The following is a 27154-nucleotide window of genomic DNA, read 5'->3' as shown; positions in this document are numbered from 1 at the left end:
CCTTCCCAGCCCCTGTTTAGCTCGTACTGAGGAGTTAGAGTCCCCTAGTGACCACCGAGTCACCGCCTGGAGCCCTGCCTGTCACTGCCCTCTCCTCTCAGCTTCTCTTCCTGAACTGTTCTTCCCCTGGACAGGGATCTCCATGTGCTAATGGTTTGTGCTGAGGTCAGCCATTCATTCCCCCAGCTGTTGGCCTGTGTACCACCTCTGTGTGTCTTGTATTGAGATTCTAAGAATGAACTCTGGCTGCAAGGCAGGCAGAGGCAGGCGGATCTCTGAGTTTAAGGACAGCCTGGTCTACAGAGAGAGTTCCAGGACAGCCAGGGCTACACAGACAGAAAGATTCTGTCTCTAAAAACAAAACAAAACAAACAAAAAAGAATGAATTCTGGGCTGTGTGAGCCGAAGCTAGCTGTTACTGCCCTCTGCTGCTCACTTAACATCATTGAACCAGAGAGCTGCAGAACCTAGCTGCAGCCTTTAGCTGAGACAAATTCCGCCCCCCCCACCCTCACCCCCACCCCCAGCGCCTAAGTAGGAGCACCTGCCCCTGCCACGGCCTGATTCACACAGCAGCTCTGATGACCTCCAACTATGTCTCAATGGCTTTAGATTGGATCCCAGCTTTGGTCCTTTGTTTTACTCTATTTCCACAGTGAGTTAGCTACTGATGAGTTTGGTCCCCTGCTGCAGGAGGAGATGGAAGCCTATGCAAGGACTCACTCAAGGACACTCATTAAAGGATCATGGGGTAGAGGGGGAGGGAGGCTCCCTGGCTGCAGGCATCAGAACTGTGCTGTCTCCCCTGCTGGTTTAGCTCTTTCCCCTCTTGCTGTGAACTGGAGTGGCTCAGTGTTCAGAGCTAGGCCTGCCTTGTATCTTGTGCTGTGTGCTCTCCTGATGAGCGAGAATACAGCCTTGCTCAAGAGGCCAGTTGAGGCTTGCCTATAATAGGATGTGTTTCCTCATCCTAGTCTAAGAGCCCTGTGCCTGGGATGTTGCCATTGCCGCCGCTGCTCTTCGTGGATTGCCAGAGCCCCACTCATCCTGTGGCTTTTAAAAACAACAACACCCCAATCAAGCAGAAATACTGGGGCTCAGGCTGGTCTTGAAATGACTATGTAGCTGAGGATGATCTTGAACTCCTTACCTTTCTTCTACTTCCCGAGTGCTAGGGTTGTCAGCATGCCCTACCAAGCCTAGTTTTTTGATGCTTGGGATCAAACTTAGGGCTTCTTGTTCACCAGGTATGCGCTGTATGAGCCGAGCCACGCCCCAGTCTTTGTGTTTGTTTTTATTGACATGGCCTTTTCCAGAAGAAGACTTGGCTCTTTGGTGCTAGAGTGGACAGGGAAGAAAAGTACTATAGGCCTGTGGGGCTAGGTTCATAACTAGAAGTGCCCAGGAGGGACAGACCTGCCCAGGTTGTGGGGTGGCCTGGCCCTTTGCAACGCCCACCCTTGTATCTGTGGCAGCCATTGCTAATGTCCAGGAAGCCTTCTTCCTACAGTGCTCATGCTAGTCTGTGCCCCTCCCCTTGGTGCTGCAGGGCCCAGGCATGCCTGTCCAGCACCCCGGGAGAGGACTCTTCTTGCCTGTTCACACTGTCCTCATCAAGGTTACAGAGGCTCTAGGCCTTCCCTCCATCAGCCAAGGAATTGGGAAGTGCCATTTGCTCAGTCATACCCGGCATCTCCCGACAGCCCGTTAGCTGCTCTGGGGCAGTCAGGCCTGAGGCAGACTCCGGGTTGGCTCTTGGTGCCGCCCCTGCCCATCCAGACCCACGTTTCTGCTGACACGTAGGTGATCAACATTGATGGGACAAAGCGGCGGACCCTCCTAGAGGACAAGCTCCCACACATTTTCGGGTTCACGCTGCTGGGAGACTTCATCTACTGGACTGACTGGCAGCGGCGCAGCATTGAGAGGGTCCACAAGGTCAAGGCCAGCCGGGATGTCATCATCGACCAGCTGCCCGACCTCATGGGACTCAAAGCTGTGAACGTGGCCAAGGTTGTCGGTGAGTACTGGAAAGCTCTGGGCTGTGGCTCGGCATGGCTGTATCCAGCAAGGATAGGTGGGGGTAGGAGTAGCACGTTGCCCAGGGATACAGAGGAGGTAGTGGTCACGAGTCAGACATGTTGGAAGTAGCTGGCTGACACGTGTGCTGCACGCCAGGCCCAGGCCAGCCATCTGTTAGTCCTGCTTTCTACCCGATGAACACCGGGGACAGAGGGCAGGATGTCTGAGGAGCAGGTGGAGCCTGGGGCTCCCTGAGTCTACCTTGCCTTTGTGGCCGAGCTGAGCCGTGACTCTCAACACACACTCTTTACCCAGGGGAGTTTTATTTGGCTTGATGGATTGCCTTCTAGAAGACTCCAAATGCAGGTCCGTTATTCTCAGACCGTGACTTCCAGGTGGGGATCGGGGAGCATGAGTTCTGTTCCCATGTGTCACTGCCGTGCCTGAATGTCTCAGGCATTGAAACTTTGCCTGACAGATAAGTGCAAGAAGAGGCCCCAGTGCTGTGGGCCATTGTGCATAGCCAACAGGTAGGTGGGATGTCGGAGAGGCCTTTCAGGCTGGAGAGGTGGCTGGGGGTTCAGACCGCCTCCTGGTCTTCGGGAGGACCCGGGCTCTATTTTCAACACAGCCGCCTGTGACTTCAGCTCTAGGGGCATCCCATGCCCTCTTCTGACCTTCTCCAGCATTTGCACACATGTGGCAAACACACACACAAATAATAAAACAGGGGGTTAAAAACCCACGACCAAATGTTTAGGCTGCTGAGATGACGGTGTGGGTAAAGGTGCTTCCACCAGGCCTGACACACTCAGGTCCCACGTGCTGGAAGGAGAGACCAACCTAAAAGTTGTCCCCTTACCTCCACATTGTGCTAGTGCATGTACATTTGTGTGTGCGTGCGTATCTTGAATACAGACACACACACTCACTCATGTACACACAGTTGTGCTCATACACAAACACACTCACACACATACACTCATACTCACTGGCACACACATATACACACAGACATACATTTGGGCACACACACACTCACATGCACACTCAAACATACACACTCAAACACAAACACACACTCACACATGTGCCCTTGAACAGTAAATGTGACAAAGGTGCCTAGCTTCACCAGTAGGAAGGAGGAGACTGCACTTGGCTCTGCAGGATTGGGCCAGGTGTGCCTGACGGAGGGGCACCGGAACCAAGACCCAGCAGGGGGGCAGCCTGGCTGACCCAGGGCCTGGCTTGTGCCTTCTGTCACTGTAACAGGCCGCATGGCAGTCCGCAGGACTGATGGCTTCATTTCACCAGCCACCCGTGAAAATACGCTCGTCACGCACAGGGCGCAGACAGCCACCCCCACCCAAGTCTGTTAGGAGGAAGATGAGAATAAATCGAGCCTCTCTGGTCTGTGAAGTAAACTTGAGAAGTTGGGCCTCTCTCTCCCTCCCTCTCTGTGATAAGGGGAAGAACATTCCTTTTTTAGCTTAAACACTTAGCCCTCGGTTGCTGCTAGCGGCAGGTGGGAAGCAGAGTGAGATAGCAGGCTGGCTGGAAAGAAATGAGCAGGTGCATGGTACTTTCTGAGTGCGTTAATGGAAGGGATGCTGTTGGCTGCCCGTGGCAGGCCTGAGTTTTGCAGGTTGCCAAGGGAGCCAGTGAATCAGGGAACATTCTGGAAGTCCCGTCAGCAGGGTAGTTGAGGAGCAGCTGAGCCATTGAGCTGGAGCACCTTCACTCCATGGGTGTAGCTCCATGCTTGTAGCTTAGGCTGGGTTTTTTTTCTTGCATGTAGCTCATCCTTGTTTGCTGGCAATGATACCCTCCAGCCTCCTGTACTCAGCTTCCACAGACTTGCGATCCTGGGACAGGTGCCTGGAGGTGGTAGGCCCAGTTGTATTGTCACTGCCATATTAGAGGAGGCCTCGGCTCCCGTCACCCAGGCTTCCTCCCGCGCCTCGCTCCGCGGCCCCCTTTCAGCGGAAGGCAGGAACACAGCCACACACAACCGTGAGCCGGGTGCACTTCCCCCTGCCAGGCGGCCGGTGTCCAGAGCTGTATGCTTGCCTCACAGGAACCAACCCGTGCGCGGACGGGAACGGAGGGTGCAGCCACCTGTGCTTCTTCACCCCGCATGCCACCAAGTGCGGCTGCCCCATCGGCCTGGAGCTGTTGAGTGACATGAAGACCTGCATTATCCCCGAGGCCTTCCTGGTGTTCACCAGCAGAGCCACCATCCACAGGATCTCCCTGGAGACCAACAACAATGACGTGGCCATCCCACTCACGGGGGTCAAGGAGGCCTCTGCGCTGGACTTCGACGTCTCCAACAACCACATCTACTGGACCGATGTCAGCCTCAAGGTACCGGGCGAGAGGCTGCAAGTGCCCGCAGCCTTCGGTGGGATCTTGCCTGTGAAGCCGCTGCTGATTGCTCCACAGCCGATTTTTTTTTTTTTTTTAAGAATTACCATATCAGGGATAGAGAGATGGTTCAGCAGTTGAGAATGTTTTCTTCTCTTCCGCAGGATCTGAGTTCAGGTCCCAGCATTCACATCAGGGGCTTCCTATATCCTGTAACTATAGCTTCAAGGGATCTGCTATCTTCTTCTTCCCTTCGTGGGTACTGTGTACAGGCAGTGCACTTCAGTGTGCTTGGGCACACAGGTACACATAAAATGTTTTTAAAAACTAGGGGCTGACGAGACAGTTCAGTGGTTCAGAGCCCTGGCTGCTCTCTGGCTTCTCTTCCGGAGGATGCAGCTTTGAATCTCAGTGCCCACATGTTGGTCCGAAACTTCAGTTCCAAGAGATCCAGTGCCCTCCTCTGGCCTTAGTGGGTACTGCATGCACAGATACACATTCAGACAAAACACCCAAACATAAAATAAAAATAAATCTAAAGCTATTTAATTTTTTTTTTTTCTGACACAAGGTTTCTCTGTATAACACTGGCTGTCCTGGAAATTGCTCTGTAAACCAGGCTGGCTTCAAACACAGAGATCTGCCTGCTTTTGCCTCCCGAGTGCTGGGATTACAGGCGTGTGCCACCACTGCCCAGCTCCATTTAAGGTTAATTTTTTAACCCTAAAAAATTAGAGTATTGAGACTGCAAGACGGGGATATTTTAGTGGTCAACGAGCTTGCCATGCAAACAGCAAATGTAAGAACCAGGGTTGGGATCTTCTGGTGGGCAAGGCAGCCTGCCTGTAACCCCAGCCTCTGAAGGCAGGGGCGGGGGACCCCTGTTGCAAGCTGGCTAGCGAGGCTAGTTGTATGTGCCAGTTCTGGGTTTAGTTAAGAGACCCTGTATCAATGAGTAAGGTGGGAGAATGATAGAAGATGACTCCCAGCGTCAGCCTTGGGCCTCCCCTTATGTGATGTACACATGAAACACACACACACACACACACACACACACACACACACACACACACATCCACGAATTACAGTTATGAATATCACTCAGTGCAGGCTGATGAAATATTAGTGCACCTACGTATGTTCATTTCTTTGTTTTTGCGGTTTGGGACAGGATCTCTTTGTGACAGTCTGACTGGCCTAGAACTTGCTACGTAGATCAGCCAGCCTTGAACTCACAGATATCCGCCTGCCTCTGCCTCCTGAGTGCTGACACTGAAGATGCAATGCCCGTAATTTAATAAGCAGATATGAACGATTCTCTCGGTAGACCTAGGAGACATGCCCAGAGTTTTTGCAGAGCGCTCTGGGGAAAGCTTGGCAATGTTGACCCATACTCGGCCACAGCCCTCTGTTCACAGACCTAGGGCAGGGGCCCATCTCTTAAATGGGGGTCTGTGGAACTTGCCGGTCTTGTAAATGGTTCTCTTGGCATGAGGTGGTGCCTGTGTGTTCGGGAGTTGCCCCGGTGGTTCTGTGCCAGCAGGCACACCTCTCGTCTGTGAGGTAGGAGAGACCTGCAGTACTGTCAGCCCTGCTGCGGCGCGTTAGGTGACCGGCACGCTCTGATCACCTCGCTTTACAAAGTGAATCGTTTCTCTTTGCTGGGTACAGTGGGGCATGCCTGGGGCCTGAGGCTAGAGAACTGCTGTGAGTTCGAGAACAGGCTGGACAAAGGAGGATAGGGCCAGGGAGAGGCAAGAAAGAAGATCGCCTGTACCTGAGGCTGCTGTTTATTTCTTGTGGTCGTTTACTTACTTTTCATGCTTATTTTTACATATGTGGGTCAGTGCTGTGCACACTGATATCTGTGGAGACCAGAAAAGGGTGTCAGATCCCCTGGACAGTTGTGAGATGCCTGCTGTGGAAACCCAATTTGGGTCCTCCGTAAGGGCAGCCAGCACTCGTGACCGTTGAGCCTTTATTTATTTATTTGGGGGACAGGGTTTACCTATGTAGGTCTGACTGTCCTAGAACTCACTCTGTAGACCAGGCTGGCCTCGAACTCAGAGGTCTGCCAGCCTCTGCCTCCCTAGTGCTGGGATTAAACGTGTGCACCACCACATTTAGCAGTTGTTTTTTTTTTTTTTTTTTTTTTTTTAAAGATGTATGTATTTTGTGAGTATGAGTGTTTTGCCTGTTTGTATGTGTGCTCCACATGTGTGCAGTGTGCCCTTGGAGGTCAAAAGAGGGTGTTGGATTCCCTGAATTAGACTTACAGATGGTTGAAGGTCATCAAGTGGGTGTTGGGAACTGAACCTTGGTCTTCTACAAGAGCAACAAGTGAGCCCAACCACTGAGCCTACTCTCCAGCCCCGCCCCCTTCCCTAATTGTTAGCCGTTCCGAAAGCAATTTGGAAAGTTCTTTGCCACACAAGCGTGGGCGCGCGCACACACACATGAAATTTTGTCTTACTTATGTATGTACATGTCTGTGTGATTGCAAGAGCATATGTGTGTCCAGTGCCCACAGAGGCCGGAAGAGGCTGTCCTATTCCTCTGAGGTAGTGACAAGTGTTTGTGAGCTGTCTGATGTGGGTACCAGCATCTGAACTGTGGTCCTCACAACTGAGCAGCAAGTGCTCTGACCTGCTGAACCATCTCTCCAGTTCCAGGCCTTTGTATTTTTATTCATTCCCAGATTCAAGTATGATTCCCGGGTGGGAGCATTGCAAATGTTTTTAAGACTCCTGGCATCTTCCTGCGTTTCAGTCATCTGTTTGGAGACTCTGTCTCCTGGCTTGATGTCTGTGAAAGATGCTGGACCCCATATGACCCTTTGATTCCTCCCCCTCCCAGACCATCAGCCGAGCCTTCATGAACGGGAGCTCAGTGGAGCATGTGATTGAGTTTGGCCTCGACTACCCTGAAGGAATGGCTGTGGACTGGATGGGCAAGAACCTCTATTGGGCTGACACTGGGACCAACAGGATCGAAGTGGCCCGGCTGGATGGGCAGTTCCGGCAGGTGCTTGTGTGGAGAGACCTTGACAACCCCAGGTCTCTGGCTCTGGATCCTACTAAAGGGTAAGGGCTACTTCTGTCTGTCACATGACCGGGCCCTCCCACCTGTTCACAGGGCCCCCTGCATTGAAGAGACTGGCCCCACCTAGCACTTTGTGCTGATGGTTATGCTACTTGACATTAACCTTGAAGGCGCAAGAGCTGGCAGGACGCTAGGAGGTGTCTTTCTCGTTCTTGGAGGGGAAACTGAGGCTAGCACTGAAGCTGCTGTCAGGCACTGAACTCTGGCTGCTTTCATATGGGCTGTATTAACTGTCACCTGGGCCAGTATCTTGGACTCTGATTTCACACACACATGGAAACAGGCTAAGAGGGACTTAGGAAGATGGTTCCACTGTAAAGTGCTTTGCATACATGCATGGGGATCTGCGTTAGAGCCCCAGAACTACTGTAAAAAGGCAGATGTAACATTGCTCATAACACAGACATTGGTGAGCCCGGGACAGGCAGATTCTCGGGTTGGCTCCCTAGCCAGTCCAGTCAAATCCGCAAGCTCCTGGTCCAGCGAGCGATCTTGTCTCCAAATAAGATGGAAATTGATTGAGGAAGATACTCAGTGTTAATCAGCGTGGGCCAGCTGATGCCATCTCAGGCCTCCTTCCCGAAGTGCTGACTGGGCTGCCCTCAGAGCTGGCCTTGAGCACTTGGATTTGGAGCTGTTCGGAATTGGTGGCTTGTAACCACTTGGCCTTGACCTAAGATCAACCTGAGAGGGACCCCCACCCTGGGAGCTGAGGCCTGGTGGGTCAGGGGTGGCTTCTTTCTGGTCCCAGTGTCCCTTTTGGTGCAGGGCAGATACTCACTCGAGTATCCATGCTGCTGTGAACCCAGCCTGGAACATTTTCTGCGAGCTCAGGCTGGCAGGAGGAAGAGAAAGGCCCAGGTGCTAGCAAAGGGCGAGGAAATCTTCCAGCCCTTGGAACGAGGGTGTGAGCATCCTTTTCAGATGTGCAGGGGAAGAGGAGGAGGGGCCCTTCCACGCTACTCTAGCCCTGGTAGGGTTTTTCGCTCTGAGAGAAGGGGCCATCCATCTCCATTTGCCCACATCTCTCTGGGTTCACAGGACACACTGACACTCGGACTGCTTAGTTGAGATAAGTTGGCTTCCTCTGCCTGTCCTGTTTGGCTACACGTGGGTTCTTCCCGGCCCCTGGGGAGAGCCAGCACTGTGGCAGAAGCTCATCTGGGATCTGGCTGCTCCTTCCTTCCTTGAGAGATGCCACTGACCAGCTTCCCCCAGGGTGCGAGGGCTGAGTTCAGGAGACGGTGGTTGCTCTCTGCCTCATACTCCTTCTCTCCTTGTACCTTCCAGCTACATCTACTGGACCGAGTGGGGTGGCAAGCCAAGGATCGTGCGGGCCTTCATGGATGGGACCAACTGCATGACGCTGGTAGACAAGGTGGGCCGGGCCAATGACCTCACCATCGATTACGCCGACCAGCGACTGTACTGGACGGACCTGGACACCAACATGATTGAGTCCTCCAACATGCTGGGTGAGGACTGTGACCTCAGGGTTGAGGCGTGCGGACCAAGTGGCATCCCTCTCCGCACACCCACTGGCTTGCTGTGGCCGGCGAGCCACTTGGCATCGTAAAGGCATAGCCATAACCACAGCCCTGTACCCTCACCTGGGCAGTATCTCCTCTCTAACAGTGTTGCTGCAGTGTTGAGGAAGGCTTTCTGTGGGCTCCAGATTCCAGCCAAACCCCGATCCACGCGTGGCATTTTACCCTCTACTACATGGCAATGCTTTTCATTGGTGGAGAAACTGAGGCGAGGCATGTCATAGGGTTTGCGTGAGACTATCCAGCAAAGGTACTTTAGAGGTCCCCAGGGCCAGGTTCAGCCTCCACCAGCCAGTAGCGCAAACTCCTCCACTGCAGCCAGACCCCTTTCTAATATCCGTATTTAAAAATGTAAATTTTAAATACACAGTTCATTCATTTAAAAATATTCTTTTAAAAATTTTTTTTAATTTATTACAATTTATTCACTTTGTATCCTAGCTGTAGCCTCCTCCCTCCTCCCCTTTCAATCCTACCTTCCCTCCATCATCTCCTCACTTGTACCTCTCCAAGTCCACTGATAGGGGAGGTCCTCCTCCCCTTCTATCTGACCCTAGCCTATCAGGTCTCTTCAGGACTGTCTGCATTGTCTTCCTCTGTGGCCTGGTAAAGCTGCCTCCCCTCCTCCCCTCCTGCTCAGGGGGAGGTGATCACAGAGCCAGCCACTGAGTTCATGTCAGAGACAGCCCCTGTTCCCCTTACTAGGGAACCCATTTGGAGACTGAGCTGCCATGGGCTACATCTGTGCAGGGGCTCTAGGTTATCTCCATGAATGGTGCTTGGTTGGCATATTCATTTTTAAAACTTGGATATTTTTTTTACATGTTTTTGCTTTTTAGAAATAATTTTTTGGTTCAGGATAGCCAGGGATACACAGTACACAGAGAAACCCTGTCTTGAAAAACCAAAGAAGAAAAAGAAAGAAAGAAAAGTAGATTTTGGCTGGGATGTGGCTCAGTTGGTAGAATGCCGACTCGTGCCTGGGATCCCAGCAACTGGGAGGCTGAGGCAGGAGGATCATCGTGGGTTTGAGGCCAGCCTAGGCTGTTCAGTGAGTTTTCTAGGCCTACTTAGGCTACAGGATGGAAACACCATCAGAATAAACAAAGAAACAAAGGTATCTCTGCTGAAGGCCCTCCTGTGAGTGTCCTCTGGCTGATGTTGTATAGGTTTCTCCCTGAGGACACCAGGTGGGCTTGCCACGGAGATGGGCAACCAGCCAGCTTTGTAAAGCCGCTCAGGTTTCCCTGCCTGGCTGAGATTTCTGGACATCAAGGTTGGCTCCAGTCTCCCAGAGGGCCCCTCAGCTCATTGGCCTGACAGTTCTCTTGCTGACCTGTTGCTGTGTCCCCACACAGGTCAGGACCGAATGGTGATAGCGGATGATCTGCCCTACCCCTTTGGCCTGACTCAGTACAGCGATTACATCTACTGGACCGACTGGAACCTGCACAGTATTGAACGGGCGGACAAGACCAGTGGGCAGAACCGCACCCTCATCCAGGGCCACCTGGACTTCGTCATGGACATCCTGGTGTTCCACTCCTCCCGTCAGGACGGCCTCAACGACTGCGTCCACAGCAATGGCCAGTGTGGGCAGCTGTGCCTCGCCATCCCGGGAGGCCACCGCTGCGGCTGTGCTTCTCACTACACGCTGGACCCCAGCAGCCGCAACTGCAGCCGTAAGTGCCTCCATCCCCACTGCATGCGCCAGGCCTTACCCCTTAGCCGCCACCATGGGCCGTGGCGGAAGAGAGCCTCTTGAGTCGAGGTGTCCTGTCTACAGGGGTGGTCGGGCGGGTCGTGTGCCGTACTGGCTTCCTGGTATCGCCTGGTGACCAGACTGGGTGAGGGCAAACCCCTCAGCTGGCTGGTTCTGTAGGAGGATCTTTGAATGCAGAAATCACTTGGGAAATGGGGGAGGGGGCATCTCGGTACTTTGCCAGCCCTGTCCTGGGTGCTTCCAATGGTGGCACGCCTTACCCGGTCATTGGACCCGAGGCTCTGAGATGGGTAGTGACTTGCCCGAGGCCACGCAACTGAGGTGGTTGGAGCCTTCGGCATGGCTCCCTGGTCCATGTTGTGGACCTCCTGATGGTGGCCCGTGCAACCCCAGGCTGGATGCCCCACCTCCATGATAGGGAAAGTGAAGGTCAGGAGGCCAGAGGGTGACTTCCTCATAGCCCTCTGTGAGTACAGCTGTGTCCTGCCAGCAGGCTCTTTTGTGATGTGACGTTGTCCCAGAGCCAGATAGAGTTGGGCCTCCACACAGAACTGGGTCCTCTATCCTCTGGGGGCTCATGTCCCCCCCATAGCATGTCTGCTTTGCCCTTCCTTCTTGAACTGGTGAGGACCCTGAGGTTTGAAAGGGTGGGAAATGTCCCTGACCCTGAGCTGGTCTGCCGTGGGCCAGGGCCACAGTCGCCTCCCCAAGCTGTGTTTTTTCATTCTTATTTATTGGTTTATTTATTTTATTCTTATTTACTTACTTATTTCATTCTTGATTGTTTGTTTATTCATTTATTTTTGGTTTATGTTACCATGTTTATTTATTTTGGGTTTATGTTGTCATATTATTTATTTATTCATTTATTTCTGGTTTATGTTATCATTATCTTACATATACCTTATGTATGATAGGATATTACCTGTATGTCTGTGCACCTATGTGTGTGGTGCCCACCGAGGCCAGAAGACGGCCTTGAATGCTCTGGAACTGGAGTTACAGACATTGTGGGACACTGCAGAGGTGCTGGGAGTAGACCCCAGGCCCTCTGGAAGAGCAGCCCATGCTCTTAGCTGCTGAGCCTTCTCTCCATTATTTATTTTTTTATTTTTTTGAGAAAGAGTCTCACTATGTAGCTGGCCTGGAACTTGCTATGTAGCCAAGACTGCCCTCAAGTTCAGGGACGTCCACCTTCCCAAGTGCTGTGTCCGCCACGCACAGGCTGGGGCTGTGTTCTTACAGGACAGGGAGGGGTGCGGAAGCAAGAATGTGTCCTTCTTAGGGACAGTGGCTTGGATTTCAAACCACCCACTGTAACCCCCTGTTCCTGCAGCGTTCCACACATCTGAGTGCCATAGTTGCTAGAAAGTCTACTTTCCAAAAGCAGTCCCCATCCCCACTTTCCGATCACGGTGGGGCACCTGCTTTTACATTCATCTCCCCCGCCCCGGGCCCCCGCAAACCCACACGTGCAGGCAATTTAAAAACTAGTAAAAACAAATCTTAAAATACTCTCCAGGCCTGGGGTTGTAGCTCACCTGGTAGAGTATGACCTGGCATGCGCAAAGCCCCAGGGTCACTCCTAGCATGGCATAAACTGGGTGTGGTCATGTGGACCTGCAGTCCCCGTACTTTAGAGGTAGAGGCAGGAGAATGAGGAGTTCAAGACTATCCTTCACTGCCACTCTAAGCCACATGAGACCCTATCGAGTGTTCAGATGATTGGCATGATAGCAGAAATAGCTAGGACAGAGAGTAAGGTGGCCCATCACCCGTGCCTGCTGACAGCTCTGTGTCCGCTCTTCTCTAAGGGGTCCAGTGGGAACAAGTTCTGGTCTGTAACCCCACTGGCTGCTGTACCCTGGCCCTACCCTCTCAGCTCCCATTCACTGATGCTATCTGCTCCATCTGTCCCTTCAGCACCCTCAGCTTGCTGATGCTCTCCGCTAGGTCTGTTTGTCAAGCTCCTCAGCTTGTGCCTGCTGACCCTTGAAGCTCGTACTGTCTGCATTGCTGGCATTTGGTGCTTGGCCCGTCTGTCCAGAGGCCTTTGGGTGCTATGCCTGCCACTCAGTCTGTTTGTCTAGCCCCTCAGTTTGCACCTGCTGATGCCCTCTGCTCAGTCTGTCTGTCCCGCTCCAGCGCCCTCAGCTTGCTGATGCCTGGCGCTCGGTCTGTTTGTCCCACTCCAGCGCCTTCCACCTTCTTGCTGTTCAGCCAGAAATTCGCCATCAGCCGGATGATCCCTGATGACCAGCTCAGCCCAGACCTTGTCCTGCCCCTACACGGGCTGAGGAACGTCAAAGCCATCAACTACGACCCGCTGGACAAGTTCATCTACTGGGTGGATGGGCGTCAGAACATCAAGAGGGCCAAGGACGACGGAACCCAGGCAAGTGCTCCTGGGGGCAGGGTGTGGGGGACGCTCTGCCCAGAGCCTGCCCTGCTGGCTTCCAGGCTGCTCCCGTTTTTCTGGGCAGGGCTTGTGACAAACAAGGATTTGGATTCCGGTTATGTAACTGTAGTTGTGATCCTGGGCATGTGAGGCCCTGGACTGTGATTAAGAGAAACTGGATTTCCCGGTTGTTGCTAGGGGGAGGGGGTTGGGCAGTGCTAGCTCAAGCTCTACGGATCTTTTGTCCAAGGTGGTTTTCTGTTGCTCGGGGCTCACGCTACATGCTTCCGCTATTTTATAGGATTTATGCAGGCGGCCTTTGTGTCTGTGTGCGTGCGTGTGTGGGAGTGAGACAGCAACATGAGTGAGACAATTCTCAGGAGCCGTCCGCAGGGTTTCTCCCTGGGACCTGGGGCTCACTAACTAGGCTGGCAGGCTGGCTGGCCAGCTCCGGGGATCTCCCTGTCTCCACCTCTCAAGGGCTGGGAGTATACGTGTATGCCACCGTGCCCAGCTTTCCCAGGTGGGACCTGGTCCTCGTGCTTGCGAGGAAAGTGCTTTCCCCAGCCAAGTAACGTAATAAATCCTGAAAGTCAGGAGACAGTGCAGAACTACGGAACGGAAGCAGTTGGGCTTGTGGGACAAAGAAGGGGAGGCCTGGTACTCAGAAACACTGGTAGTGTGTCTGGAGGAGGGCCTCCGTGACTAAGAGCACTGGCTGCTCTTCTGAAAGGTTTGATTCTGATTCGTGGTGATTGGATTTACTTTGTGGTGGTTCACAACTACCATGTCCTTGGAAACCAATACCCTCCTCCTTGGGCATGCACACAGTACAAAACACCTATACACATAAAAATAAGTAGTAGTAGTAATAATAATAACCCCACAGCGACACACGGAGAGCAGGATGGGGTTGCGGGATGTGCTGGCGAGCCCCTTTGCCTGGCCAGTCACTCCTCCATCTGTGGGCGTGGAGCACCAGGGATTACAGTATGTGAACGTTATGAAATGGTGGCGGGAGCATCATGGGAAGCAGAGCATGAAGCTCTGGCTGCAGGTGTGGCTGGATGTGGCTCATAGCGTGTGAATGGAGGTGTGTGTGTTATCCAGTCTTTCTGGAGCCACATGCCAGGACAAGTGTCCACATTCAGTTTTTATTCCATTGTGTGTGTGTGTGTGTGTGTGTGTGTGTGTGTGTGTGTGTATGTGTATGCTTGTTGTTGATGTTGGGAATCATCTTCCATCTTACTAAGGCAGGATCTCTTAAACCAATAGTCTTGCTGGTCCACTTGCTCTGGGGAGCCCTGCCTCTGCCGTTTAGGGCTGTCATGCCCACCTTGCCCTTATGTGAGTTTCTGAGGCTCTTCCCTCCAGTCCTCATGCATGTGCTGTGGGCTCTTTACCCCTTGAGTTGCCTCCTCCACTTTTGTTTTGTTTTTTGAGACATGTTTTTCTGTATCCCAAGCTGGCCTCAAACTCAGTGTGTAGCATCGGCTGGCTCCTCATCCTCCTGCGTCCCGTCTCCCAGGTACAGGGATTACTGTAGATGTGCACCACCACACCTGGCTTCTTCATTCTTTTTATGTTTCCCACAGATGGATTTGTGTATTATCAAATGCCAAACCTGAATTTTATTTGTAATTTTATTACATTTATTTATCTACTTCATTGTAAGTGTATGTGTGTGGGCAAGTCTCATGGTTCAAGTGTGGAGGTCAGAGGAATTTATGGAGTCAGTTCCTTCCTTTGACACGGATCCTAGGGATCAAACTCTACTGCCAGGCTTAGAAGCAATAATCTTTACCCACTGAGCCATTTTACCAGTCTAGTGTTTTCTCTCTCTATTCCTCTCCCCTGCCTTCCTCCCTATCTCTGTCTGTCTCTCTCTGCCTACCTTCCCCCCCAAACAGCTCTCTATAGCCCTGCATGTTCACCAGACTGGCCTGGAACTCACAGAGATCCACCTGCTTCTACCTCTCAAGTGCTGGGATTAAAGGCGTGTACCAACATATCCAGTAAGCCTAGTTTCCAAATCTTAACAGAGCTGACATGACCAGTCCAGGAAGGGTACACACACTGGAGTAACCAAGCCTGCCTCAGGAGGCCTTTCCCAAGACCCCTTTTACAAAAGCTGCAGAAACCAGTGGCCCCTTTCCCAATGGAGTGTGACACCTTGATGCTTCGTGACAGCTAAGTGGAGGACAACTTAGTCCTATGGGCTGGTTTATAGATCCTCTCTAGAAATCTCTAGATCAAAATTTTTTAAATTAGTAATTAATTAATTGATGTGTGTGTGTCTGTGACTGGAGACTAATGATCCCTTTGAGCTAGATGTCTACTTTAGTTACTTTTCTGTTGCTGTGGCAAAACACCCTGACAGAAATAGCTACAGAGTGAGCTGTGCATGGTGCTGCACACCGGTAGTCCCAGCACTCAGGAAGCAGAGGCAGGCAGGTTCTCTGTGTGTTTGAGGCCAGCCTGGTCTACACAGGGAGTCCAGCAGGGCAGCCAGGGTTGTCACTTCTAAACACAGCCTGTTAGAGCTCGAGCCAAAGGAGCAGAAGCAGGAGCTCCAGGCGGGTGGTCACATTGCAGCCACAGTCTGGAAGCATTGAGCAGCAGCAGAGAGCTATGGGCACTGCACTTTTTAATAATTTATTTAATTTTAATTTATGTGCATCAGTGTGAAGGGGTCAGATCCCTTGGAACTGGAGTTACAGGCAGTTGTGAGCTGCCATGTGGGTGCTGGGAATTGAACCCGGGTCCTTTGAAGAGCATATACAGTGCTGTTAACCACTGAGCCATCTCTCCAGCCCCGACACTGCACTTTTTACTTTAATTTTTTTTTTTTTTAGATTATTATTTTATGTGTATGAGTGCTTTGCCTTCATGTGTGTCTGCACCGCAGTCCTGTTGCCTGAGGAGGCGGTGAGCCTCCATGTGGGTGCTGGGAATCCAACCCTGGTCCTTTGCAACAGGAACAAGTGCTCTTAACCACTGAGCCAACTCTTCAGCCCTGACGTGTGGGCACTGCGTGTGCACTGACTTCACAGCCTGCCTGGGCATCTTGTAAATGTGGGCCACAGTTTTCCAACACAGGAGCAAGTGCCTTTACTGGCTGAGCTTTTCGTTTTGTTTGTCTGTCTATTTTGGTTTTTTTTTGAGACAGGGTTTCTCTGTGTAGCCCTGGCTGTCCTGGGACTCGCTTTGTAGACCAGGCTGGTCTCAAAGAGATCCGCCTGCCTCTGCCTCCTGGTCCGGGAATAAAGGCGTGCACCACTATGTATTTATTGAGGCGGGGAGTATGTGCCGTGGCTGCATGGCAGCAGGGTCACAGGGCAACCTGCGAGAGTCTGTTCTTTCCTTCTGCCACGTGGTTCCAGAGAGCAGAGTCAGGTTTCCCAGAGACCCTCACTGTCTTCTCTTTATGCAGCCAGGATCCCAGGCAGGGAAGGGTGCCACCCACTGTAGGCTTTTTCACCTAGATTAACCCAAGCGAGATAATCTCCCACCAGTTTGCCGAAAGGCCAGGTCATCAGGTTGACAACTGAGGTGAACCATCACAAGGCCCATGTGATAAAAATCCTCGCTGGCCTGTCAGATTATCAAGGCACAGGTACAGGTCTGCCTCCTCTGTCCTCCTCCTCCTCCTCCTCCTCCAGCCTGATAGTGGCTCTGGGATGTCATCACCCAGACAGTCACCTTGAGTGCTAACTGATGACTGTAGCTTCCCTGTAGGAAAGCCCCATGGTACAAATCCTCTGAAAGCCCCTGTGACCTTCAGAACCCACTTGCCCCACTCCTCTTGCCTTTCACAGACACCTTCCTGCAGATACCCACATCCTTCCCCTGACTCTCCCAACCCTGTTTCCTTGACAGGCCCAGGTGCCCCTCTCCTGCACCTCTGCCTACCCATCATTTGCTGCCTAATCTGGTCCTGCTTCACTGCCCTCCACCCCCACTAGCCCCAGCACCTGCCCTACACGCCCTTTGCCTGGCTCTGTAGTCTGGGTCCCTTCTCCATAAAGAGTCTTAAGAGAATTATCTATCCCTTGATACCTGAATCTCCTGGTCATTGGAATAAAAGAACAAGATTTGATCATTGAGAGGCAAGAGCCTGAGTCCTAAACAGTGGGAATGAAGGGAGCGAGGTTGGGCTTTGGGTCTCCTGTCTGTCTGGTTGACAGCCTGCCAGTGTCCTCTGGGGGATTCTCTCGTGGGCCTGGCATTGGGTGTCCCGTTGGGCCCCTTTCTGGGTTGTTCTGCATGTTCTTAAGTGGGCATCCCACCAAGGTCTAAGTTGAGGTCTATCAGGATGGCTCAGTGGGCAAAGGTGCATGAAATCATGCCTGATGGATGACCGGAGTTCAAATCCTGGGACCCAATTGGTGGAAGGAAAAGACTGACTGTCACAATTGTCGTCTGAGATCCATACACATGTGTTGTGAAATGTGCGTGCATGCACATATATGCACAAAACCAACCAGATAAGTTAATGTTTGTTTTAAAAAGAGCCAAATCTGGAAATAATGCCTCACATCTGTTCGAGTCTTGACTTTGAGGCCGAACTTGGAACTTCCGCCCTCCCTTAGGGTACACAGCACACCAGCAGTATGATGCAAGCTTGGTCTGCTTCTCTCTCACAGCCCTCCATGCTGACCTCTCCCAGCCAAGGCCTCAGCCCAGACAGACAGCCACACGACCTCAGCATTGATATCTACAGCCGGACACTGTTCTGGACCTGTGAGGCCAGCAACACCATCAATGTCCACCGGCTGGATGGGGATGCCATGGGAGTGGTGCTTCGAGGGGACCGTGACAAGCCAAGGGCCATTGCTGTCAATGCCGAGCGAGGGTAGGTGGCCCCAGGGCAGACAGGTGAGGGCTGCATCCTGCTCAGGCCATGTAGTCACTCGATGGCCCCCATGGGCTTGTGGTGCTGGCCTCCTGGGGGCTAGGCAGTGTTCCTGGTCTTGTAGCCAGGATCCCCAGCTGCACAAGCCAAAGTGAAATCTGGGTGGGGGATTGGGGACCCTGGGGATGTGAGCCCTGCTACATGGGCCTTGTCCTAAAATCGGTCCAACTCAATCTCTGGGGCTGCACAATTCAGCCCTGGACACAGCTCAAAGTGTGTCCTTCTTTGACTCTATTGGCACCCTTACCTGTTGGTCCTCAGAGTGCCTTGTTGGTGAGAGAGTGTTGGGGCAGATGCCCAAGAAGCTCAAGAACAATGCCAAGCTTTGAGCTTTGAGTTTCGGGCTTCGAGAGGGTCTGGCAGGAGCATGCCACCTTTAAGTCCTGTGGGGCCGACATGTGAAGCAGGTGTTAGATTGGCAAGGTGTTATCCATGGGGTTCCTGACTCACACTTTACTGCCCCGGTGATGGTGGGCAGGTGAGGCAGCCCCAGAGTCGTAGTGTCCTTCCTTGTGACCATGAGGGGGATGTAGGGTCAGTCTCTTAGCCCACGTTTCGCTACATGGTTGCTGGAGGACAGCTGTTCAGTTGCTAAGTGAGCATCCTCTGAGGAGACGGCATGGGGATGCCTGTTGGCAGTTAGGCAGGGGTGTAGACAAGGGTCCTGAAGCTACAGTATTTATCCACCTACTACCTCAGAGCCCAGAGGTCCACCGTCCCCATGTTGGCAGTGCCCCCTTCCTCTGATGCAGTGAGGCACAATCCCCCATCTGTGGTGGCTCTAGGCATTCCTCAGCATGTGGTCTTGTCACTCCAGGCTCCTTCTCTGATTGTTGCCTTTGGTGGCCTTCTCTATTTCTCTTCAGTAGCCTCTCACTGGATTTGAGGCCCACATACGGATTTCATCTCAATCCTCACATTTTCAAAGACCCTTTTTCCAAAGAAGCTTACATTCTGAGTTCCAGGGTGGCACGAATTTGAGGGACACTATCCCCTTCCATCAAGCGTGCTTCATCAGCCTCTAGGGCCAGCTGGAGGGTGGGGGCTGAGCAGTGAGAGCTCCCAGCACCCACTCTTTCCCTGTTGCTTCCACGCCCTGTTTCCACAGGTACATGTACTTCACCAACATGCAGGACCACGCGGCCAAGATTGAGCGGGCCTCCCTGGACGGCACGGAGCGTGAGGTCCTCTTCACCACGGGCCTCATCCGCCCTGTGGCCCTCGTGGTGGACAATGCTCTGGGCAAGCTCTTCTGGGTGGATGCCGACCTCAAGCGCATCGAAAGCTGTGATCTGTCAGGTATGCGCCCTGGATATCTCCAGTCACGGAGTCCTTAGCCAGAAACTGGAGGTGTGACCCTCCCATGGGCCCTCAGCCTTCCTTGCTGCCAGTAGGGGTAGCAGCTTCCACCTTGTCCCGGGCCTGCCGTGAGCCTGGCATTGTGCTGTGGCTCTGTATGTTCACAGGTAGTCCTAACACCTTGGGGCCTGGATGTAAGTCCCTAGACTATAGAGAAACAGGATTTAGTAATTGGGTGTGTGGGGGGGAATGTGATGGGAGAGGGGAGGCTGGATCCTTGCGACTTTTCTTCTAATAAAAGTTGTGAGATTGGGGAGGAGGCACTCATGTGAAATGCCAATGACCGTGGCAGTGCCTGGAATCCAGGCAGAGTCAGGATGAACCTCAGGCTTTCCGGTTAGCCAGTCTAGCCTAGTCGTTGTGCTCCAGTTTCAATAAAAGATCCCGTCTCAAAAAAATAAGGTAGAGGGCCAGCCAGATGACTCAGTGGGTAAAGGCTGTGGTCACCAAGCCTGGTGACAGGAGTTTGACGTGTAGGTTCCACATGGTGGGAGATGAAAACTGACTCCTACGAGTTGTCCTCTGATCTCTGCAGGTGTGCTGTGGAGAGATGGCTCAGTGGTGAAGAGCACTGGCTCTTCTGGCAGAGGACCTGAGTTAGTTCTCAGCATCCATGGCAGCTCCCAACCATCTGTAACTCCAGTTCCAGGGGATCCGACACCCTCTTCTGGCTCCTTTGAATAGGTGTATGCAGGCATATGATACACAAACATACATGCAGACAAAATACCCAACCACATAAAATAAATAAATATTTTTAAATGCTTTAAAAAAGCCAGATGTAAGCCGGGTGTGGTGGTGCTCACCCTCAATCACAGCACTCAGGGAGGCAGAGGCAGGCGGGTCTCTGTGAGTTCGAGGCTAGCCTGGTCTACAGAGCAAGTCTAGGACAGCCAAGGCTACACAGAGAAACCCTGTGTCAAAAAACAAAACAAGCCAGGTTTAGTGATGTGTATTTTTAATCCCAGCACTTAGGGGGTAGAATCAGGTGGACCTTTGTGAGTTTGAGGCCAGCCTGGTCTACATAGAGAGTTCTAGGATAGCCATAGAATGCCCTGTATTAAGTATATACATACATGCATACACTCCTTAAAAAATGAATAAATTGAGACTTCTGGCCTTCACATGTATGTACACACAAATACCACACACACACATATATACTAATGATGGTGGGGAGAGGAAGCACCATGCGTCCAGAGGCCAGTGACCATGGTGACTGTTAGGTGGTACGCTCCTGAACCCTAGGCCAGCCCTGGTGGGAGCAGCCTGCTTCCGTGGGATCTGCCTCAGCTCCCTGTCCTGGAGAGTGGAGAAATGCCCCAGACTCTCTGATGGTCCGCTCTTTAAACCTCCATTCTCCTGAGCCCAGTGTGTCTGGCTTTTCACTCAGCTGGCTTTCCACTCAAGGAGCTTTTGTGCTCCCCACAGGGGCCAACCGCCTGACCCTGGAAGATGCCAATATCGTGCAACCAGTGGGTCTCACAGTGCTGGGCAGGCACCTCTACTGGATCGACCGCCAGCAGCAGATGATCGAGCGGGTGGAGAAGACCACTGGCGACAAGCGGACTAGGGTTCAGGGTCGTGTCACCCATCTGACCGGCATCCATGCCGTGGAGGAAGTCAGCTTGGAGGAGTTCTGTATGTGAGAGGGGACGGCATTTGTGGGAGGGTCCCCTGGGGAAGGGTGGCACTGCTTAGAGGCAGATGAGGTCAGATGAACTGCTGGTGCAAGAGCCATGTGCCCAAGGAGGTCATGGGCTCAGCACCAAAGACCAGCATGTGTCACTTTTGTTTGCTGATGCACAGAAGACTTCAAGCTAGCTTTTTAAAAATTATTATTCCTTCATTCTGTCTGTCTGTCTATCATCTGTCTACCTACCTACCTACCTGTCAGAGTCCTGTCTGCCTCTGTCCTATCTATCTTCTACCTACCTTCCAATCTCAATGTATCCATCCATCTGTCTCTGTCGTCTGTCTATATCTATCATCTGTTAAAGACAGTCTTTCTAGATAGCCCAGGCTAGCCTAGAATTCTTGACAGTCTTCCTGAGTGCTAGAATTCTCTGAGCTGTGTGTGTCTGTATCTATGTCTGTGTGTGTGTGTGTGTGTGTGTGTGTGTGTGTGTGTGTGTGTGTGTTTTGTTCTTGGGCCTATAATGAGGCAGTGCACATCAAGGCAGTGATTGTATGGTGAAGCAGAGCTACATGCTTCATGGCTAGGAACCCAAATACAGTGAGAGGTGGGATCCCATTATCTCCTTTGAAGACACCCCCCCTCCCCCCAAAGACTCCCCACTAGGCTCCAGCTGTTTCGGTTTCATTTTGCAGTCCTCAGGATTGAAGTCAAGTCTCTCATGTATGCTACACAAGTACTATACCCTTGAGCTCCAGCTCCAGCTAGGCCGTGCTTATGAAAGGTTCTGCTTCCTCTCGGAAGTGCCTCAGTGGCAGGAGTGCATGTCTAGGAAGTGCAAGTCTCTGGGTTCCAGTTAAAAACAAAAAGAAGGAAAAGGAGTTTTCCAGCCACTCCACAGGCTGGGCACAAAGCCTTTGTGGGACGCTTTTTCAAACATAACAGCTGTTCAAATCCCTGATTTCCCCTCTTGCCCCAGACTCTTTCCCAGGTTTCAGAACTGGGACTGCCCCTCCATGCTGCTGGTCATTTTCTCACCCTAGGCCCTTGGTGCTGAGCAGGTCTGCACCTGGATCCCCTTTCAGTTCCCTTCCTCCCACCCCCTTCACCGGAGTCCCTCCTATTACCTACTAATTCTGCCTCTAGGCCTTAGCCTTTACCCTGGCTCCTCCTCTGCTGGCATCATGGTAGAATCTCCTACATCCCTTGTTTAGGTGTGTTCAACTTTTGACATTGTGATGAGATGTTGTCAACTACAAAATTCATGCTTAAAAATCACCTAATCAATTTTTTAAAATTATACATGTGTATGGTGTATGTAGGGATGGGAGCACACATGCCATGGACCATGTGGAGGTCGGAGAGAAACTCTGGAGTGGGGTCTCTCCTTCACCCCTTCAGTGGGTGTCCTGGATATGTTTCCTGCTGCTGTGATAACACCATGATCAAAAGCAACCGGGGGGGGGGGGGGGGAAGAAAGGGTGTGCCTGGCTGACAGGTCACAGTTTGTCATTGAAGGGGCCAGGGCAGGAACTCAAGACAGACAGGAACCTGGAGGCAGGAACTGAAGCAGAGGCCATGCAGGAACACAGCTCACTGGCTTGCTCAGCTTGCTTTCTTATACTATTCAGGACCACCAGCTTACAACGAGCCCTCCCACATGAACCGTTAATCAAGAAAATGCCCAGAGACATGCCCACAGGCCATTCTGACAGCAGCAGTTCCTGGCATGCCAGTAGGGCAATCTTATAGAGGCAACTGAGGCTCCTTCCCTCTTCAAGTGACTAGTTTTTGTCAGGTTGATAAAAGCTAACCAACAGCACAGTGGGTTCCATGGCAGCTCCTTTACCTTCTGATCTATCTCTCTGGCCCTATCATGGTATTTGAAATCTCTTTCTGATTTCCTGTTCTGTGACATTCGTTGTTAGCTCGAGTTTCATGCTTGGCATAGCAGCACGTCTCATGTGCTAGTAATTCTGTGAGACGGTGAAAGTTGCCTATTAGCCATGCCCCTATGCCCGTCTCAGGTAGCTTGGGTTCGAGGCCAGAGCCCTTGGCTTGGCCATCTGTCTTTTCTGTCACTTGACTCTGTAGGTTAAGTTGGGAATCCATAACCAAAGTCTGTAGAATAACATGTGGAATACAAGTGCTTTGGGGAGCAGGGAGGTTGGGCACTCTGCTTGAAGCTGAGCTCTGAAGCAGTGAATTAGCTGCCTGGGTGGCTCGCGGCAGGGTTTCTGTCCTCTGGGTGGGTCACTGGGATCCTGGAGAAGTGAGCTCTCAGGACCAGCAGCTCTGCATAAGCTGCAGGTGTCAGGTAGAACATCTGCACGTGGGTGCATGCTTGTAGTCCCAGCACTCAGGAGGCCGAGGCAATAGTGAGAGCCTGTCTCCGTAAGCAGAGCAAATGTGGTATCACCATTCGCCTGGCTTCTTGCAAAGTCACAGGCTCCTAGATGTCACGGGCCTTTAGAATGGTCGTGGTGTGGTTGTCAGAGTGATAGCTCTTTCCTGATTGTGTCCGCAGAAAGCCAGGCCCTAGCCATAGCTCCTGGTAGCTGGGAGTACGGAAGAACCAGGCAGTCTTTAGCGAGCCCAGGTGAGAACTGGGCCTGTCCTGTGGATACGTATGTGAGGCGTTCCTGGTGATCTTGTTTGGGGTAATAGCAGGGAATTCTCAGATAAGCTCTCCTCCATGGCTGTGGGTTGTGGTGGAGCACCCAGGATGTTTTCTTATGAGAATCTATGGCCAGACTTATGTCTGCGATCCCTGCAGCCCACAGCGCAAGGCCAGACCGCCGCCTGTTTTTGTAAAATGTTGTTGGCATGCAGTTGTGTTCATCCACATACGTGTCAGCTATGGCTGCCTGTGCCTTGCAGCTGACAGAGTGGAGGAGCTGCAGGAGACAGGCTGGCCGGGGGAGTGGAAATTATTTGGTTTGTGGTATTTAACAGAACAGGCTGGCTGATCTCTGCTGTAAACTTTGACCCACCTGGATTCTAAAACTGCACAGCCCTGGCCTGGCAATGGCACACCCATGGTCCCCAGGATGCTGAGGCAGGAAGATAGAGAGTTCGAGACCAGCCTAGAATATATAGTAAGACCTCTTAAGAGAAACGGGGGACTAGAAAGATGACTTAGGGGGTAAGAGCACTTGCCGTGCAAGCATGAGGTTCTGAGTTCAAATCCCTAGCACCCATATAAAAACCTAGATGTGATCTGCAGCCTCAGCTCTCTGGGGGTGTGAACAAGAGGATTGATTGTTGGGGCCAGGCCAGGTTCACACACACACACACACACACACACACACACACACACACAAAAGAAACCTGAGCTAGAGCTAGGATGTAGCTTCGTTTGGTGAAGGGCTTGCCCCTTGTGCACAAAGTTCTGGGGTCCATCCTGGCATTCTCTGCACCTGCCCTTCTTCCGTCACTTCCTTATGAGTGCCCTGGAGTGTGGTTGACGTAACTACCAGGAGCCATACCCTTATAGCCGCCTCCTTCCCAGCCTCACAGGGGCCATCAACTGTCCAGAGCGCCTCAGCTAGAGAGAGTGGCTTCTGAACACCTCTGTGCTTTCTGCTGAAAGGTTGACCAGCTTGGTCCTGTGCCGGCGGCATGGCTGCTGTGTCTGGGACATCATAACGCACTGCTGCCAGACTCGGCTTTTATAGCAGTGTCCATGTCAGTATTGATCAACTGGGCTCCTGGGGGATCAAGTGAGACGTCTTCTGTAGGAGTTCGGCCTTCACCTCTGCACAGGATGAGCTCTAAGGAGGAAGGGAGAGCCTGACCCGACTTCATCTTGCTTTGTGCCTACAGCAGCCCATCCGTGTGCCCGAGACAATGGCGGCTGCTCCCACATCTGCATCGCCAAGGGTGATGGAACGCCTCGCTGCTCGTGCCCGGTCCACCTCGTGCTCCTGCAGAACCTGCTGACTTGTGGCGGTGAGTGAGACCTTGGGACTTTGAACAGGGAGCCACCTCACTGTCCTGCCTGCTTTAAGAGTGTAGCCCCTAATCTCCAAAGCATGCCATTTCTTCCTTTTTTTAACACTTGCGGATACGTGCGCGCGCATCTAGGGCTGTGAATTTCTCCCCAAACACCGCTTTTCCTGTATTTCACAGGTTTTAATGAGTTCTGTCTCAGTTTTCAGATAGTTAAGATGCGTGTGCGTGCAGGTGTGCATGTGGCCGTGTGTGTGTGTCTGTGTGTGCACTGTGGAGGCCAGGGGTTGAGCTTGGCTGTTACTCCCCAGCCGTCCACTTGATTTTAGACATCACTGGGAACTGGAGCTTGCCAATTAGGCTAGGCTGTCCAGTGAGCCCAAAGATCCTTGCTTCTGCTTCCCCAGGGCTGGAGTTACGAGCACATGCCATCCCACCTGGCTTTTTACACTGTGTGCTGGGGCGTGAACTCAGGTCCTCACTTGTGTGAACATGTACTAATCCCATCCCCAGTAGTTGAAATACTAAAAAAAAAAAAAAAAAAAAAAAAAAAAGGAGAGACACCTTCTTCAGCCTGTGTGCATTTAGAATTGCGTTGTGGGGTGCAGGCTGGCTCAGTGGTAGGTACACTTGCCTAGAAGTATTTGTTTGATCTCTCGATAGTTAGGAATGGTCCAGCTGTGCCTGTTCTGATTTCTGCTTTAATTCCACTGTGGTCTGAGAGCTTCCCTTGTGGGGCTTCTGTTTTTTTAAATATATTGTAAGTGTGCTTTATGGCCACCATGTGTTCTGGGCTCTGCCTTGGTGAATGTGTTACGTGCCCTTGAGAAGAATGGTGATCCCTGCTGCTGTCAGATGGACTCTTCTAGAAAACTTGATCAGGCCCAGTAGATTCATAGTGCGAACCAGTCGTCTTTGCCTTTCCTGACCGATTACTCCACTGTCAGTTACCGACACGGCTGTTGGATCTTATAACGGATTTAAACAAAGGTTTATTTTTATTTTGTGTGGATGACTGTTCACCTGCATTCATGTCTGTGCACCACATGCGTGCAGTGTCCAAGGAGGCCAGAAGAGGGCCTCAGATCCCTTGGGACTGGAGTTATAAGCAGTTGTGAGCTGCCATGTGGGTGTTGGGAACTGACCCCTGGTCTTCCGCAAGAGCCTCTAATAACAGATTTGTGCTTCTGACCTTTTTCCTCCCCAATACCTATATTCCTTTTCCCCTGGGGCTGCATGGTTGTGCTGGTGTGTCGTCAAGAACCAGGTCAAGGAAGACAGGGTTCAAACCCTGGACTCTGACTTCTAAGATGAGTGACCTTCGGCTGGCATGTGCCTTCTGGGAACCTCTTCTTCCTGAGGCTCTGAGACGGAGAGCATCTGCCTGGCAAGCACTTGTAGGGGATGGCTGTAATGAGGAAGTGACAGGGGCTGGAGAGATGGTTCAGTGGTTAGGAGCACTGGCTGCTCTTCCAGAGAACACGGGTTCAATTCCCAGCAACCACATGGAAGCTCCCAAGTGTCTATAACTCCTATTCCAGGGGATCTGACCCCCTCACACATGCAGACAACACACCAAGGTACATAAAATAAAAATAAATAAATTAAAAAGAAAGTGGCAGTCTTCAATGTCACCATGATTAAGCCTGCCCCCAGGGCTTCCCAGGTGGCCTGGGAACAAGTCTACCTGGCTTGTCCTCTGTGAGCTCCTGGGAGAGCCGGGCTTCATCCCTGCTCATGACCTCACCCTGTACACTTTGGGCTGTGGCTGACCACCTGGACACTTGTTCTTTTAATGGCTAGTCTTGCTCTGTGAAGACTGGCTGTGGCCCCAGGAGCTCAGGGAATGGCCTGGCATCTCTTAGGTTGTCTGACACTCCAGAGTTTGGCTCTGTGGGCATCCATAACTCCAGTGCTATGGAGAGAGAGGCAGAGACAGAGCATCCTAATGCTTGCTGCCTGGCAGCCTAGCTCCAGGTCCGGTGAGAGACCCTGTTTCAAAGGAGTAAGGGAAAAGTGATGGAGAAAGATGCTCTCCACGTCTGTGTAGGTGCATGACTGCAACCACATATACATGTTTGGATTATACACACACACACACACACACACACACACACACACACACACACACACA

General features: G+C 52.1%; 1 protein-coding gene across 1 annotated transcript in view; it reads left to right on the top strand.

The window, feature by feature from the left end:
- Window positions 1-27154, top strand: part of Lrp5 (LDL receptor related protein 5) — a 98445-nt gene that overhangs the window by 57246 nt on the left and 14045 nt on the right. The window contains exons 8-17 of the mRNA XM_055614776.1: window positions 1804-2020; window positions 4100-4389; window positions 7246-7472; window positions 8782-8966; window positions 10397-10720; window positions 12957-13156; window positions 17806-18014; window positions 19183-19373; window positions 20865-21074; window positions 24895-25020. Of these exons, the coding sequence (XP_055470751.1) occupies window positions 1804-2020; window positions 4100-4389; window positions 7246-7472; window positions 8782-8966; window positions 10397-10720; window positions 12957-13156; window positions 17806-18014; window positions 19183-19373; window positions 20865-21074; window positions 24895-25020 (2179 nt within the window). The remainder of the gene's footprint in view (window positions 1-1803; window positions 2021-4099; window positions 4390-7245; window positions 7473-8781; window positions 8967-10396; window positions 10721-12956; window positions 13157-17805; window positions 18015-19182; window positions 19374-20864; window positions 21075-24894; window positions 25021-27154) is intronic.

This window comes from Psammomys obesus, unplaced genomic scaffold (assembly GCF_907164565.1).
Source record: "Psammomys obesus unplaced genomic scaffold, mPsaObe1.curated_primary_1811, whole genome shotgun sequence".
Taxonomy (NCBI): Eukaryota; Metazoa; Chordata; class Mammalia; order Rodentia; family Muridae; genus Psammomys; species Psammomys obesus.
The sequence above is the reverse complement of the archived record's forward strand: the minus strand, read 5'-3'. Positions and strand labels throughout refer to the sequence as shown.